The sequence below is a fragment of the Leucoraja erinacea genome, chromosome 13, assembly GCF_028641065.1.
Source record: "Leucoraja erinacea ecotype New England chromosome 13, Leri_hhj_1, whole genome shotgun sequence".
NCBI classification, from domain to species: Eukaryota; Metazoa; Chordata; class Chondrichthyes; order Rajiformes; family Rajidae; genus Leucoraja; species Leucoraja erinaceus.
Genome location: NC_073389.1, coordinates 15,343,400 through 15,361,164, shown reverse-complemented (window position 1 = coordinate 15,361,164; position 17,765 = coordinate 15,343,400). Strand labels below are relative to the sequence as shown.

The 17,765-nt window shown below is 41.6% G+C and overlaps 1 protein-coding gene across 5 annotated transcripts in view; it reads right to left on the bottom strand.

Annotated features, from left to right (window-relative positions):
- The window catches only part of tab3 (TGF-beta activated kinase 1 (MAP3K7) binding protein 3), a 101,330-nt gene that overhangs the window by 53,143 nt on the left and 30,422 nt on the right, over positions 1–17,765 (bottom strand). For 4 of the 5 annotated variants that reach the window (XM_055644529.1, XM_055644528.1, XM_055644530.1 and 1 more), the window contains exon 2: positions 2,197–2,391. The exons of the other annotated variant lie outside the window; for it this stretch is intronic. In XM_055644529.1, coding sequence (XP_055500504.1) covers positions 2,197–2,298 — 102 coding nt within the window. In that variant the 5' untranslated portion in view covers positions 2,299–2,391. The remainder of the gene's footprint in view (positions 1–2,196; positions 2,392–17,765) is intronic. 5 annotated transcript variants of the gene reach the window in all.

Genomic DNA, 17,765 nt, shown 5'->3' with positions numbered 1-17,765 from the left:
GATTCAGACAATAAAAGCTTTCATTAAATGATTACTACTCCAATTACCTTTGTAAAATTAACTCCACCATGAATATGAACCACATACATTTGACTTGGGTACAACTTGTTACTTAATTTGATGCAGTTTCACATTTACAACTTAAATCATTTTGTAAAATGTAATTTTCATCCTTTGGTTTCACCCAGTCAGGACGAAGGGAAAATAATGCTTCCAATAAGCTGAGACATCTTGCCAATAAACATAGGATTTCAAGCATCAACTCTGTGAGACTAATCAAAAGCCTTATTTCTTCAAATCTAACATAAACATTATACTTTCCATGATTCCAATGTAAAACTACTCATCTACTTTATTTAATGATGAACTTCTGTGACTTGTGGTTAATTCATGGTCCTTGGTGATAACTTATGGTAGGTAGCAAGGAGTATCATAAGCTTTACTTAAAATTCATTTAAGTTTAATCAATTAAGCACATTATTTTTCTCTTAAGTCCCTGCAGATGTAATATCATTTCACTGCAATGCAGATGTAATATCATTTCACTGCAATGCAGTTTCTTTAAATAATTTGTAAGATTTGTTTTGGAAACATTATTCTGTTATTCTATCACCAATATTAAACCGCTAAGTCTGCAAATACCATTTAGATTCCCGCAGTTACATTTTCAATAAGCGATTCCTGCTTCTGGAGGTCAGGTGAAAAGAATACAAGTCTTACCTAAGCTCCTTCAACAGCCTAGGATATACAGTAAACCCTCGCAATAATAGATACGGGGGGGGGGGGGGGGGTTGGGGGTGGGGAATTTAGAAGTGATGGGTAAGATAAAGTTTGGGGGGGTGGGGGGGTGGGGGGGGGGGGGGGGGGGGGGGGGGTTGCCACGCAATAACAGATAACGGTTCTAGGGGGGGGAGGGGGGGGGGGGGGTTTAGAATTGATGTCTGTACACTGCCGATCATCTGCTATAACCAAGTGATGGGTAAAGAGTAAAGTTTAACTCAAGGTTGGGAGGGAAGAAATGTGGCATGTGTGGGGGGGGGGGTTTAAACAAGCAGGAATTCACAGGCCGAGGAGCCACAGAGCGTCCGACCACACGCGGAGCGGCAGGGAGGGGCCCGGTACTCTAGTCACCTTCACACTGCCCACTCATCTGGTCATGGCAATGTTTTGTCAGATGTTCCTGTAATCTTAATACCTTTACAAAACTGACTTTTAAATCATTGATAGAAGGCATATGACAAATATCATACAGCAAGTTTTCCTCTAAATTCAGTCTCAAAAAATATACTCAACAATTTAGCACATAGAAAGATGATGATGTGTGTAGGAAGAAACTACAGATGCTGGTTTAAACTGAAGATAGACCACAAAATGCTGGAGTAACTCAGCGGGACAGGCAGTATCTCTGGAGAGATGGAATGAGTGACGTTTCGGGTCGAGCCCCTTCTTCAGACTGAGAGTCAGGGGAAAGGGAAATTATATAGACGGTGATGTAGGGAGATTTGGAACAGTTTGAAATGAAAGATCTGCAAACAAGTAACAATGATAAAGGAAACAGGCTGTTTTGTTAGCTGTTTGTTAGGTGAGAATGAGAAGTTGGCATGATTTGTGTGGGGGAGGGATGGAGAGAAGGAATGATAGGGGACGATGTATTAGTTAATAAAATTAATCTATGCAGCTTTATATTCACTCTTGTCAACTGTCCTAGAGCTAAACACAAGAACACATCGTGCTCTTATTTCTACTGAACAATTTATTCATTATCATAAAATTAGTGTTCACAAAGTTCCATATCATCTAAACCATTGTACAAAATATACAGATTTTTCTGATGTAAATTCTAATATATATGAATATAAAACAAGGTTATGGATTAGAATGCCAGAGACAAATAGTTTTTTTTTTAATTGCTACGTTACACGACTACAATATTTATTTATTTTTTGCTAAAGATAGGTCCTTAGCTCAAATTATAATGAAAGCATTGTCAAGCCCATAACCCCAAAGCCCTTTGTAATCAGCCCCAATTACTGTGGACATGACAAATCCTCTTAATTCTACAGTGGCATTGATTAGCAACTATGCAATTCTAAGGTTGCATGAATAACACACAATTACATCAAACTTTTACTTTGTTGTTGTTTCTTAAGGTTAAAAGGTATTTATCAGCTGAATGGGTCCTATTTCAAACAGTACCTGCAGCATGCACTGAGACACCACTCCTTCTGGGATCTCAGGGAAGCGCTGCCGGAGGTCATGCAGCACCTGAATATCAATCTGTTGGCTTCCCTGTGCCATTGTCAGGATTGGATGGATTACTGGAACAGTTACAGGGGATGGATGTCAATGGGCCTGCCAGTGCCTACAATCTTCCGACCCTTCTGGCATTTTCTGTACAGAGAAAGAAAGATGAGATAGATGTGAAAACATGAGTGGACAAAAACAACTGAGTTTTATTGATGGTTAAAACAGAATAATCCCCAGCCCCTCCAGCAGAATAGGTACACATTTCATACAGTGCATGAATCTTTTTATTGAATTCTAATCCAAATTGATCTTTAAAAACATCCAATTTATGACGCACGTTATACAGTCAAAACATCTCCAAACTTTATGCAACAAATCAAATTTCAGGTGGAATGATTTATGCTAGTAACTAAGCTCTTTGCAAGTATTAAATGCCATCAAGACACTTTCATAGTCCAGTGAATGTTGAACTGCCTTGAGAAACATACAACATTCTCTCAGGTAGCCAGCCAAATGAGGCAGAAACAAACTTTACACTAAAATATCTCAAGGCACAAATTCTCAGACATTTGAGAAACTACACAAATGATACATGGACAAGAATATTATTTCAATACTACTCCTGGAGTTTCAAGGAGACACAAAATGCTGGAGTAACTTGTAGTGTGCAGAAATTATAGGTTATGTCCATAGCAATGGAAAGATTTTCAACGAAGGAGGTAGCAGCTAATGTAACTGAGCAAATTAACATTATGAAACCTGTGAAAGTTTATTTCAGAGTTAATTTTCAGTGAAAAAAAGGAACGTTCTTTTCACATTGAAAAATCAGAGACTTTATCATGTCAGCTATCATATTCACTGCACTCACCCAGTGCTGTGAATAGTTGTCCAATATAGTTGACCCCTATAATCTTGATGGAAATACCAATGCATGGCCCAGCAAAGAGTATACTTTGAAAACGATTAATTATTAGCAAACTGCGCTTTCTTCCTCTCTGCCAGACAACGGACATTGTTAGAAATGGGAAACTATTTGCAAATACAACACACAAAATAATATTTTCACTTCTGCTCTCAAGTGTCTTTGACTCACAACATGCAGATGCTAGAGACTGCAATCAACTGTTGAAACTGGTCTTATAGGAGTTCAGTGTCAAATGGTCACATGTGAAGATCATGTGGATGAAAGTGAAAATACCCACAAAAAAAATGTTATACCCACGCAAATGAATTAATAAATTGATACCAGTAACTTGCAAAAAAATTATAGCGGACCCGAGATTACTATCCCAGTTCACATCTAGTCTCCTCACACCTATTCTATTGGCCTATGGTGCATTCTACTGTGACCTATTCTACTGGCCTAGTGTGCATTCCAAAGGAGTGATGTGAAGGAAGGGAGGGAAGGATCTGTTATGGAATATCACGGTAGCTCTGTCCCCAAATCCAAGTCGAAAATTTTGACAGGTACAGCGCTCCATCAGTAGCTGCAAAGGTTGAGGATTATTTTGAGCCTGCATCATACCTTGTACTCCGTGGTGCACCCACTAGTTTACAGGACTATACAGCTACACTGGCAAATGACATCTTGCAACCATTGTACAACAAATTTGCAGTTATCACCTCACAAATACTAATGATTACCTAAACTGGTGGTAAACTAATGCAGACAGAACTACGGGAACAGAATGTATATCTCAATACCAATTTAGCTAAAACCGTTCAAGCACAGATCTCAAAGCATTAAATATATAGGCAACTCTTAGTTCATTGCTTAATAACCGTCAAGCTTTGCATAAAGCTGGTTAACAACACCACTCATCACAAACTCGCAAGCACACACTGGGTTCCAACACAGCATTCAAATACCAAGCCACTAATCAAAAACTAGAAAATAATTCATGCAACATTTAGTACAGACAAGTGTGAAGTGCTGTACTTTGGCAGAGAAATTAAAGAGGGAGACAATATAATCAAGATCGCACAGTTCAAAATTCCCCGCGCAGAAACAGAAATGTCTGGCTCCAGTTATGCAGGGCATTTTAACAGAGTGGTTAATGAGGCATGTGGAACCTTTAGATTCAAGAACTGAAATAAAATACAAAAGCAGGGAACTTGTGTTAATCCTACATAATAGTCAATCAATAGTCAATAGTTAGGTTTATTCGTCACATACACAATGAAGTGCAGTGAAATGAACTTGCCAGCAGCAGTACAATAAAAAACACACAATACACAATTACAAAATTTAACACAAAACATCCACCACAGCATTCATCACTTTGGTGGAAGGCACAAAGCTCAGTCAGTCCTCCTCCATTTTTCCCCGTGGTCGGAACCATAAACCTCCGCAGTGGCCGCTGCGAACGGCCAGATGTACAGAATAGAATGGCTATTTTATGCAGAAGGGATAATCAATATGCAGTGGAGAATTACTATAATAGTTCCAGGATGAGGAATTTCAACTGCAAAGTTAGGCTGGCGAAGCTTGGGTTAGTCTCTTTGAAACAAATAGGATTAAGAGATCATATTTTGGACAGATCATCGTTCGTAGATTGTACATATAGAGAAGCCTTTCCTTCAACCACCCATCTGTGCAGAGTTAAATTATTGGCCTGGGGTTACAGAGGCATTTTGAGTCTTGTTTATTACGCGTTGAGCATCATCTACCTCAAGTAGTGGCAAAAACTGAATCTATCAGGACTTTAGCTAACCACAATGTATTGAGGGAAGCATTAAGAAAGCAAGAGAATAGAAAATTCCATGATATATAATTGGAAACAGAAGGCCAAGAGGAATATGGGCAAAGAGCAATATGTGGAAAGATGCATGGTCATCCACTTTGATAGAATAAATAGAATGGCAAGGTACTTAAATAGAGTGAAATATTTTGTTCGAAGAAACCTAGGTATACTAATGGTATATTGAACCACTTAAAATTTGTATATAATGTCAGCAATAATTCAGAAGTCAGATTGGTATTTTAGTGCACAATGATTTCAGTACAATACGCACATTTTTACTCCAATTATAGAGGCTCCTGCTAGGACACATCAGGACAAGCGTAGAATAGAATAGAATAGAATAGAATGCTATTTATTGTCATTCAAACCTAGGTTTGAACGAAATATCATTTCTACAGTTTTTTACATTACAAAACAATCCAAGACCCACACTTAACACAGTTTACATAAACATCCATCACAGTCAGTCTCCAACATCTCCTCACTGTGATGGAAGGCAAAGTCTATATCTCTTCCCTTTGTTCCTTCTCCCGTGGTCCAGCAGTCCAACTGCAATGTCGAGGCGAACTGGGTCTTAGATGTTAAAGCCCCCGGCGGGCGATGGTAAGCCCTGAGGCCGTTTAAGCCACGCCGGGCGATGTTAGGCCCCGGCTCCATGTCCTTAAACCCGCGATTCCAGCGGGAGAAGTCGCCGTTGCGGAGCTCAGAAAAGCGGTCTCTCACCAGGGACCTGCGAGCTCCCGATGTTCCCGTCCACTGGGTCTGCGGCTGGTGCCTCCGAACTCCATAGGTTAGGTTATAGGTATATAGGTTAGGTACCGAATGAATGACTTAATTCTGAAGGAGGACATGCAGCATATGCTCAACAACAGGTGCTTCAGCGAATATATTAACCATAGGAAGAATTCACATCCTCAGAGCTACCTGTCTTTTCTGTGCCTTAAATTAATCTGAACTGAGGTCAATCACTAGTGTTTAATTTAGTTTATTGTCACGACGGTACAACAAAAAGCTTTTTTTTGTTGTGTGCTAGCCAGTCAGTGGAAAGACTATACACGATGACCATCAAGCCGCCCACATTGTACAGTTAGAGGATAAACGGGAATAACGTTTAGTGCAAGATAAAGTTCAGTAGACAGATGCTTTTGTATACATGTTTCTCCAGCTTTTTTGTGTACCTTTTGTATACATGAATTGTTCTGGCAGTATTCACATGGATCAACATCGAAACAAGAAATATTTGTTGAGATTTATATTATGAAAGGTTACTGAAAGCGACCCATCCAAAAGTCTACATCATCTTCCCTCTTCCTTTCCCCAGTCCTGGTGCAGGGTTCTGACCCAAAACACCAACACATTCCTTAAGCTTGCACAAATGTGAAGTGATCTGGTGACTTCTTGCAGCAGTTTATTTTGTCAAACACTTCTCCAACAATTTGCTGCCTCGGTGTACAATTTGGGAATCCTCCATCGCATGTCATATTTTCAGCCAGTGTTGGTCATCAGGGAATATTTCCACGCCTTTTGGTAGTCATCTTCTGCTTTTTAATGATCTTGTTATATTATTAAAACTCCTTCACATTTTGCTCTCTTCACTTTGCATAACAAAGGGTTAAGGTTTAATTTTATGGCACAGCTGCCAATTTGAAATTGCTTCAAGAGAAAAAAGGGAAGGCTAAGTGTCTGTCTCTCTTCATTTCCTGAGTGCAAAGCTTATTGATATTCTAGAAATTAGCTCCAAGGTAGACACCAGCTGAGGAGAAAGTATGTTTCAAAAAATGCCTTGACTAAATGCAATAGTTTTATGTGTGCAAATACTACATGGGCAGTACCTCTCAAAAGGCTCCAAAATGCATGTTTAACTTAAGCAGTCAGGATACTTAAACAACAGGCTTTGCTGCATTCCATAAGTATTTGAGAAAAATTTAACTGCCGAATTGTTGCCCAACCCACGAGTCATCATGATGTTTTAAGGGAAATAGCCACCCTCTTAAAATATTTTGCATGAACATGAGGCATTTTTAATATCCAGAGTAACATTCACTGATCAAGCCACTGAAAAGTGTTTAAAAACCAGCTCTTTCAAATAACTGTAAAGAAAATTTCACAAAAGAAATGTAATCTCACAAAATGTAACAGTGGACAGTACAAGTTCATTTTGCCCACCATGTCTGAAATTATCAAGTGTGCACTACCTCAAGTTAGGTTTGGGACAGAGCATCTCTGTTCTGAAAACTTTGCAACTGCATCACTACAAAGTTGTTTAGTTAAGTTTAGAGACACAAAGCGGTCACAGGCCCTTCCGCCCACCGAGTCCGCACTGACCAGCGATCACCTTGTACACTAGCATTATCCTACACATTAGGGAGAATTTACAATTATACCAAGCCAATTAACCTACAAGCCTGTATGTCTTTAGAGTGTGGGAGGAAACCAGAGGACCCGGAGAAAACCCACGCGTTCACAGGAAGAACGTACAAAAATCCGTACAGACAGCACCCGTAGTCAGGATCTCTGTTGCTGTAAGGCAACAGCTCCACCGCTGCGCCACTGTGCTGCCCTTTAAAAAAAGCTTTTTTAAAATTTAGACAAAATGATGAATGACGCCTGACGACTCTGTGCAACACAGTACAGACTGTACTTGGGTTAAGAATGGGTTCTACTTATACTGACGTCCATAATGTTGGTTTTGTCAATGTCGAAAATCATTCGACATAGTATTGTAATTTATTTATTTAAGAAAGGCTGCAATGAAAAGACTGGGAACTACAGGCCGGTGAGCCCAGTAGTGATCAATTTATTGGAGGATATTCTGAGAGATAGGATCAACATGCATTCAAAAAGGCAAAGATTGATTAGTGATCATTAGCATGGTTTATGTGTGGGAAATTGTGCCCTACCAATATGATCAAGTTTTTTTGAAGTGAACCAAGAAGATTGATGAAGACAGTGCAGATGTCTGCACGATCTATAGCAAGACTTTTGACAAGGTACTGTATGGTGGCTGGTATGGTGGGTTGGATAACATGGAATCCAGTGCAAGCAAGCCACTTGGATACAAAATTGGCTTGATTGTAAGAGACAAAGGGTGGCAGCAGTGGGTTGTTTTTGGTAACAAGCCACAGGGATCAGTGTCCGGCCTACTGTTGTTCATTGTTTATATCTGATGTGAATGTAGTTGGCATGGTGAGTAAATTTGCAGATGACACTAAAATAAGTGATATAGTGGACAGCGAGGAAGGTATCAACCAATAGGACGTGATCTTAATCAATGGGCAGAGGAATGCCAGGTAGAGTTTAATTCTGATAACGAGTGGTATTGCATTTTGGTGGGTCAAACCAGAGCAGATTTTACACAGTAAATAGTAGGGCCCTGGGAAGTATTGTAGAACGGAGAAAACAGAGGGGGCAGGTACATAGTTCAATGAAAGTGGCAACACAGGTGGTTGGGGAGGTGAAGAAGAAATTTGGTACACCTGCTTTGATAGCTCAAGCTAATGAGTTTTGATGTTGGGACATCATGTTAAAGATATACAAGATGTTGATAGGGCCACATTAAGGATATTCTGTATAACCTGGTCATTCTGCTGCAGGAAGGATGCCATTAAACCAGAAATTGTGCAAAAGAAATTTGTGAAGATGCTACTGGGTCTTGAACGTTTGAATTGTATGGAGTATTTTTCCCTGGGAGCATAAGAGGATGAGGGGTGACTTAAAAGAGCTATGTAAAATCATGAAAGGCATAGATAAGGTGAATAGCTATGGTCTTTTCTTAAGGCTGCAGGAAATAAAATGGGATCAAGTTTAAGGTGAGATTGGAAAGATTTAAAAGGGACCCGAGGAGTAATCTTTTCACACTGGGGATAGTGTACACATGGAACAAGCTGCCATGGAAAGTGGCATATGCAGGTATAATTATGATACTTAAAAGACACCTAGACAGATATATGGACAGGAAAGGTTTGGATATGGGTCAGACTCAGGCTAGTGGGATTAGCTCAATAATGCAATTTAGTCAGCATGGATGCAATTGGCAAATAACTCTCTGATTCTAATATGATATTGAAATAATGAGCATGTCTTACAAAGAAAATTTAGTATGATATAATGCGTTTCAGCCATGTTTGCCCATGAATTCCTAATGCTCAAATTTACATCATAAAATGGGAATATGAAGAGCAAGGTCTGATCAAGATAAATGGCTATAGTGGATTCATAAGAATGCAGCATAGTTCAGCGAAAGTCAGATAACATATTTGTACGTCTAAATCTCAAATCACCACGCAAATAACAATCGAAATACTTCTGATTTTCAATCAAAATTCCATTTAGGTAAATCCATGTAAATGTCAAAGGTCCATGGACAAACAAAGTAATAACTTATTTTAAAAAGCATAAGTTGATAACAGTGTTTCAAAATGGTGCTATGGGGTCTCTTGTATGCAAGACCACTACAACTATTAAATACGCCAACCAAAACCTTCAGGTGCAGGTGCCAGGACAACAACCTCTCCCTCAATGTCAGCCAGGAGTTAGTTAGTGAATTCAGGATGCATGGTGGACTACATGCCCCCAATCAGTATCAATGGTGCGGATATGGAAATGGTTGAGATTTTCAATTTCCTTGACGTTGATATTATCCATGATGTGTCGTGCACCAACCACATTGACACAATAGCCAATAAGCCACTCTAATGCCTCTACTACCTGAGGGAGTTTGGCATGTCTCCAGTGACGCTGACAAACTGCTACAGATGCGCCATGGAAAGCATACTGTCAGGTGGCATCACTGCTTGGGAGAGACGGGGGTGGATTTGTTGACTGCTGCAGGCATCTTCTGCCATATGAGAACAGGGCATTTCTGAGAGAGCTCGCTATCCACTTCCCACACCAGCTATGCATCAACAATTGGTGGCTGGGTCAAGCAGAGCAGAATTGGAAGCTGTGTGCTGACTCACTCGCTCACTAAGTCAGCAGAATCAGAATCAAATACACAGGACAAGATGTTAAAAGTCCCTTGTGCCACTAGGTGGGGAGCATTTCACGACATTCGTTGATTGTTGAGAGTGGTAGACGCTCAACATCGGTGGGGGGCGGGAGGTGATACGTATATCTTGGCCTGTGTAACCTTCAGGATAGTTGGGCACAGGACACATCATCAAACATAGCTGGCGACCACTCTTTCTGCATCTGCACTCTCTGCCTTCACTGTTGTTTTAGTGATCCACTTCATGCACTTTTTTTGCTCATTTCCAACTTATGAACAGTTCAGATTCTGAAGAGTACTCGGTAATGGAACCTGCAGACTGCCTGTAATTTTCAGGGCCCATCAAACTATGTCCTAGATCTCCAACTACACCTGCGAGGCTCAGCGATTGTTACACCAGCAGCAACATTTCAATACAACGTCAGCACAATGGAGCACTTTCTGCAAATTTTGATTTTTTTTGGGGGGGGGGGGGGGGGGGGGGGGGGGGGGGGGGGGGGGGGGGGGGGAGGGAGGGGAGGGAGGGAGACCTGCATTCAATTTAAATCCACATTTCAGAAGCAGACAGGAGGGCCAGTGCAAAGTGTGGAAGCACATGCAATATTTCAACTGTAAACAGACCTACACTTTACTTGCCCGTATCAGCTCTATTTGAAGAATATAACACAGAACAGTCCAGCATCTGAACAGGTCCTGAGGCCCACACTGTCTGTGCTGACCACAATACCAGTTAAACTAATCTCATCTGCCTGCACATGATATGTATTCCTCCATTCCCCACATATTCCTGTCTCTTTCTAAAAGCCTCTTAAATGCCATTATCCACGTCTACGAACCATCATCCCTGGCATCGTGTCCCACAACTCTCTAAAACCACAAAATCAATTTGTGTCAGCACTGCCTTTATTGACTGCAGTTTTAAAAGGCGATATAACTGCTTTCTCCAAACAATAATAAAAAAGCAAACCTACCAACTCCCACAACTCTCTGGACTACACCTCCCCACACTACCTCCTGCAAAAATCTCCTCTATTCCCAATTCCTCCGTCTACGCCGCATCTGTGCCCAAGATGAGGTATTCCATACCAGGACATCCGAGATGTCCACATTATTTAGAGAACGGGGGTTCCCCTCTTCCAGCATAGATGAGACCTCACACGCGTCTCCAACGTGCAGCTCACCTTTCACCCCATCAGCCATCACAAACAGCACATAATCGCCACCTCCAACGGGATCCCACCATCTTCCCATCTCCACCCATTTCCGCAGAGACCATGTGAATACTGCTCCACCTTTCCTTGATCATCATTGCTTTTGTTTTATTTATCTTCTATATCTCTCGTTTCCCTTTCCCCTGACTTTTAGGCTGAAGAAGGGTCTCGATCCAAAACATCACCTATACCTTTTCTCCAGAGATGCTGCCTGGCCCGCTGAGTTACTACAGCGTTTTGTGTCCATCCTCTCCAATCAATGATTGGCCATGTTGTTTGATGAAAGACAGCATTGGAGGCTCACACATGCACATCTAGAGCAAGTCTCAAAATGTACTGAGTCACACTTCATAACTGAGTTACTAAGTCAGTTCATAACTGTGCCGAGTCACAATTTCAGTTGGTTGGTTCAGCAAGATGAGAAGGAACCAGAAAAAGACACAAAGTAGTGGTGGGGAAGCACTTCCTCCACCACCACCCCCCATACCATTCAGTCTGAAGAAAGGTTCCGACCCAATACACCTATTCATGTTCGCCAGAGATTGTATTGTATTGTATTCAAATTTATTGTCATTGTCTCAATTTGAGACAACGAAATGAATTTCCCTTACATGCAGTATCATAAAAAAAAAAAATCACAAATAAATAAATAAATAATAAATAAATAAATAATAAAACATATTAAAAATAAAATTGAAATTGAATTTAAAAAAAAAGCACAAACACAGAAAGTCCACGACACAACATAACATAAATGGCACCAAGGTGAGGAATGCACCATAGTCCAGCCAGCCTCCCCTCCGTGTTCATTCGTGGTCGGGGCCTTCCGAGCACCCGCAGTCGCCGCCCCGGGTGGCCCGATGTTCAGGCCCTCACGCCGGGCTGGTGGAACGCCGACGCCGAACCCCGACGGTGAACATCCTCCTCCTCAGCGGCCCGGACCTCCCGATCAGCCGCCTCCCGCTGCCGGAGTCTGCAGCTCCCGAGTCCACAGGCCGAGCTGGGCAGAGTCGCAGGACCCCGCGCTGTACATCAGTGCCGCCCGCGTTGGGAGCTCCGCAAACCGCAGCTCCAGGATGTTGGTGGAGCAGGTCCAGCTGACACCAGCGCCACCGGAAGTACAACACCGGAAGTACAGATGCTGCCTGACTCAGAGTTACTCCAGCATTCTGTGTCTTGTTTTTAAAACAGCATCTGCAGTTCCTTGTGTCTCTGAAAATAAACTTGTTCACATTACCAGAGAGCAAACAATATAGCGGAACAGATTATTATAGAAGGCCAAGGAGAGCAGAAAATGCTGTAAATATGGAATTACATAAAATACTAAATACAGAGTCAGTTTTCAGTTATCATAAAATTATGCAGCTGTTGACTGGAGAAGAATACTTAGAGAAAGTTATTACAGATAAAGAAATATTCTTAATGTTGATAGAACTAAGTTAAAAGCCATGAAGTAATTCAATAACATGTTCTGATGTAAATGAAGAAATTGTAAAACTATAATCTTTATGATTAGCAAGTTTGCAGATAACACTAAAGTAGGTGGCATTGTAGATAGTGAAGATGGTTGTCAAAACTTGCAGCAGGATCTTGATCAATTGGCTAGGTAGGCAGAGGAATAGTTCATGGAATTTAATGCAGAGAAATGTGAGGTGTTGCGTTTTGGGAAGTCTACCATGGGCAGGATCTACACAGTGAATGGGAAAATGCCAAAAGTAGATAGGGTGGTCAAAAAGGCTTTCATCACATTGGCCTTCTTTGGTTAGAGTATTGAGTGTAGAGGTTGGGAGGTCATGTTGCAGTTATATAAGACATTGGTGAGGCTACATTTAAAGTACTGAATTCCATTTTGGGCACTGTGATAAGAGTCTCTTTCTTACCCAGAGTGGGGGAATCGAAACCAGAGGACATAGGTTTAAGGTGAGGGGGAGATAACCTGAGGGGTAGAAGAAAGGTAAAAGAGGAACCTGAGGGGTAAAAAAAATGTGCACAAAGGGTGGCGGGTGTATGGAACGAGCTGCCGGAGGTCGTTGAGGCACGTACTATTGCAATGTTTAATAAATATTTAGACAGGTACATGGATAGGATAAGTTTAGAAGGATATGGCCCAACACAAGCAGGTGGAAATAGTGTAGATGGGACATGTGGGCAAGTTGGGCCACAGGACCTGATTCCACTCGGTATGAATCCATGACTACATGACATACATGGTTATAAAATCAACCTTCCAGATACAAATTTGACTATATCTCTGAATTTAAATAGTAAAGGTGTATAAATGAAAAACTAACGAAGCCATTCAGTAATTATGTTTAGCCAAGATCAAACTATACAGGCCATAATATATCGGCCAAATTTAACAAGTCATGGAATTAAAATTAGATAGCAATCTCTTAGGTTAAGTAATACTTAGCTGTTGTTCAGTGATCAGGGACAGCAGGTTTCAAAATGAGTCAGACGGATATGGAGATCCATCATGTGATCTTGAAGGAGTCACCACCCTTGTGCTTCTCTAATAGAAATGCGCAAGGCCCTTGCAGACTATAATTTTGAGAAGGGCTGCATATATTCTGGTGACACCAAGATATGAAAGGACACAAATTGTGAAAGGTATATCTGCAAAGATTAAATAAACAAGCAGAAAACTGGCAAATGGTGGATAAAGTAGACATATGCCAGATTATGTAATTTTGTTTCAAGAAATTACACTATTTAAATGGCGAGACAATTATATAATTGGTAGGGCGAGCAACTGCAGATACTAGTTTTGAAAAAAAGACACAAAGTGATGGTGTATCTCACCAGTTTGGACAGCATCTCTGAAGAACATGGATAGGTGACATTTCGCGTCAAGACCCTTCAGACTGGTTGTGGTGTAGAAATAGAGAACGCTACATGAGGAGAGCCAAGACAAAGCCTAGCGAGTGATAGGTGGATATAGGTGAGGGAGGTATTGAGAGGCAGATGGTTGGACGAAGATCAGAGATGAAAAGACAAAAGGTATGAGATCAGGATAGAAGAGGAGCGATTTGTGAACTCAGATTAAAGAATATGGGTGAAAGGGGATGGGGAAGGAAGGATTGTTTGTAGGTTAGTTACCTAAGATTGGAGGTCAATGTCCATGCTATTAGCTTGTAAGCTACCCATGGGCAATTTGAGGTTCTGTTCCTCCAGTTTGTGTGTGGCCTCACTTTGGCAATGGAGGAGGCCCAGGACAGAGAGGTCAGTACGGGAATGCAAAGGGGAGTTAAAATAGTGAGCAACTGGGAGATCCAGCAGGACATGTGAACCTTTATCTCACCTGGATGGACTGCTGAGGTGCATGGATGGATGTGAAGGAAGAGGTATAGGGACAGGTGTTACATTTGCAGGAGAAAGTACCTGGGGAGGGGGTGGTTTGTGAGGGTCTAGCGAATCGGGATACAGGGTCTCTACCCAAAATGACCACAATCCTTTTGCCTTTATAGGTATTATTTAACCTGCCGAGTTCCTCCAGCAATTTGGTTTTCCTTTGCGCCCGATTCTAGTCAGCATTCTCTTATTTAGCCACAATTGCACATGGCGTTGGTAAAATCATACGCAGATACTGTCTACAGCCTTGATCTCTTTGATCACAAGACCACAATCAGACACAATTATTTCCCTTATGGGTTTATGCAATTCTCTGTGCTCCGAGCTAATGAGGTACAATCAAGACAGAGGTAACCTTTTAGACAATAACGTTAGGTAAATGATCGGAAGAACATGCACAAGACATCTTATCGTCATTGTTATTAGTAGCCTGAAAAAGACTTGAAAGTGAATGGGAGAATTTGAAGAGTGGTTAGATCATTCGTAACCTCGGGAGCCCCTGTAGGCAAATTTATGAACTGGAAAAAACACTATTAGAAACACTGAAATGTGCAAATCCATCTCGTTTTCATTTTGAGAAAGGCAGCAAAAGCCTCTCTTGATCAACCACTTAGAGTGCTCAAATGTTCAAAAGGAATATTCCAAACCAATCTTTCCGAGAATGGCAATCGAAAAAACTTCACGAGTTACCACGTTTCCCGAGTACCTGCCAGTAGCATTACGAGCCGCTACGAGACATCCACGAGCTCCTACATAGCCGCTACGTACATTCTACTTACTTTCCACGGGTTTGATTTTTTTTTTTAAACTCGGGAGAGCTCTTGAATTACCTCGTACAGTGGGACAGGCCCTTTACACAATTTCATTATAATAGCCCTGTCCCACAGTACGAGTTCATTCCACGAGCTCTCCCGAGTTTGCCCTGATTCGAACTCGGAGATTTACAGTAATGGCAACTCGTCGGTACTCAGGGCTCTCGTGGACATTTTTCAACATGTTGAAAAATCTTCACGAGTCTTCCCGTGCTTACCTGCCGTTAGCGAGTCTTCCCGAGTACCTGTCGTTCGCGGAACGAGCTGCTAAGAGATGTCCCCGAGCTCCGACGTACACGCTACGTTCATTCTCCGTGCTTACCACAAGTTTGATTTTTTTTAAACTCGGGAGAGCTCTTGGAATGAACTCGTACCGTGGGAGAGGGCTTTTACAATGCGTGAACCAAGCTGTTATTGCGACATTCAAGATTTGCAATGTTTTGCAACGTGATATGTCATTTCAGAAACAAATGGGAATAACAAGCCCTCATTCAAGAAATCTGTGTTTATAAAGAAATAATGACAACCAAAACATTTACTACCAAAGGTTTTCAAGAAACATCCTTTCTCATCAAGAAAGTGGTTACCATTTGCAAATATGAGTATCTCCATTTTAAACCTCATTCATCAGTAATACAGAACGTCAAATAAAGAACCCACCCAATCAGTGCCATAAACTGTTGTCAAGCTTCAGCATCATCTCCAAAACAACATCTCTACAGGGCCTGTCCCACTTTCCCGAGTTACAAATTCTCCCGAGTTTTACCCTTGATTCAAACTCAGAGAATTACGGTAATAGCCAGTCGTAGGTACTCAGGGCTATTTTTTTTTACTCGTGGACATTTCTCAACATGCTGAACAATCGTCCCGACTTACCTGATGCCCCGAGTACCTATGGCTGGCATTACTGGCTGCTACAAAATATCTACGGACTCCTACGGACATTCTCCGAGTTTGAATTAAGGGGGAAACTCGGGAGAATTTGTGAGTAACTCGGGAAAGTGGGACAGGGCCTTACTTCTCTGAAACTGACGCCAAAAGCTTCTTTAGATATGTAAAAAGGAAAAGATTAGTGAAGACAAATGAATGAATTATGACAAATGAAAAAAATGACAAATGAAAAATGATTGAAGATTGTAAGGCCCTTACAATCAGAGATAAATTTATAATGGCAATAATAAACAAAGAAATGGCAGAACAGTTAAACGAGTACTTTGGTTCTTTTCACTAAGCAAGACACAAACAATCTTCCAGAAATATTAGGGAACCGAGGATCTAGTGGGAGGGAGTAATCGACATATATTAGGAAATGGTGTTAGGTAAACTGTTGGGACTGAAAGCAGATAAATCTCCAGGGCCTGATGGTCAGCATCCCAGAGTACTCAAGGAGGTAGACCTAGAAATCGTGGATGCATTGGTGATCATTTTCCAATGTTCTCTCGACTCTGGATCAGTTCCTGTGGACTGGAGGGTAGCCAATGTAACCACACTTTTTAAGAAAGGAGGGAGACAGAAAACAGAGAATTATAGACCAGTCAACCTTACATCGGTAGTGGGGAATATGATTGAGTCAAGTGTTAAAGATGTTATAGCAGCACATTTGGAAAGCAGTGACAGGATTAGTCAAATTCAGCATGGATTTATGCAGCATGGACATCCGCTGGCACAGTTGATGGCTGCCTCCACCTGCAGTCTGTTTGTCTTTTTATCTTTTTTATTTTAGTTGTTTAAGGTATATTTTTGAAGGTTTTTTTTAGTACTTTATGTGGGGGATGGGGGAGGGTAACGGGGAACCGTTTTTCAGTCACTTCCTGGTGAGGATGCGACTATTATCCGAGTCACGCTCTTGCCCCCCTCCTCGCGGCCTACCAACTGGATTGGCGCAGCCTTTCCTGCCGTAGACCAGGCCTGAGATTCAGCAGCGGCGGCTTTACAAATGGCAGGCAGTGACTAGTGGGGTGTCCCAAGGCTCGGTGCTGGGACCCCAGTTATTTACATTATTAACAATTTAGACGAGGGAATCAAATGTGGCATCTTCAAGTTTGCGGATGCCACAAAGCTGGGTGGCAGTGTGAGCTGCAATGAGGATGCTATGGGATGCAGGGTGACTTGGATAGGTTTGGTGAATGGACAGATGCATGGCAGATGCAGTATAATGTGGATAAATGTGAGTAGCAAGAACAGGAAGGCAGATTATTATCTGAATGGTGTCAGATTAGGAAAAGGGGAGGTGCATCGAGACCTGGGTGTGCTTGTACATCAGTCACTGAAAGCAAACATGCAGGTACAGCAGTCAGTGAAGAAAGCTAATAGCATGTTGGCCTTCATTGCGATAGGATTTGAGTTTAGGAGCAAGGAGGTGCTACTGCAGTTGTACAGGGCCCTGGTGTGACTGCACCTGGAGTATTGCGTG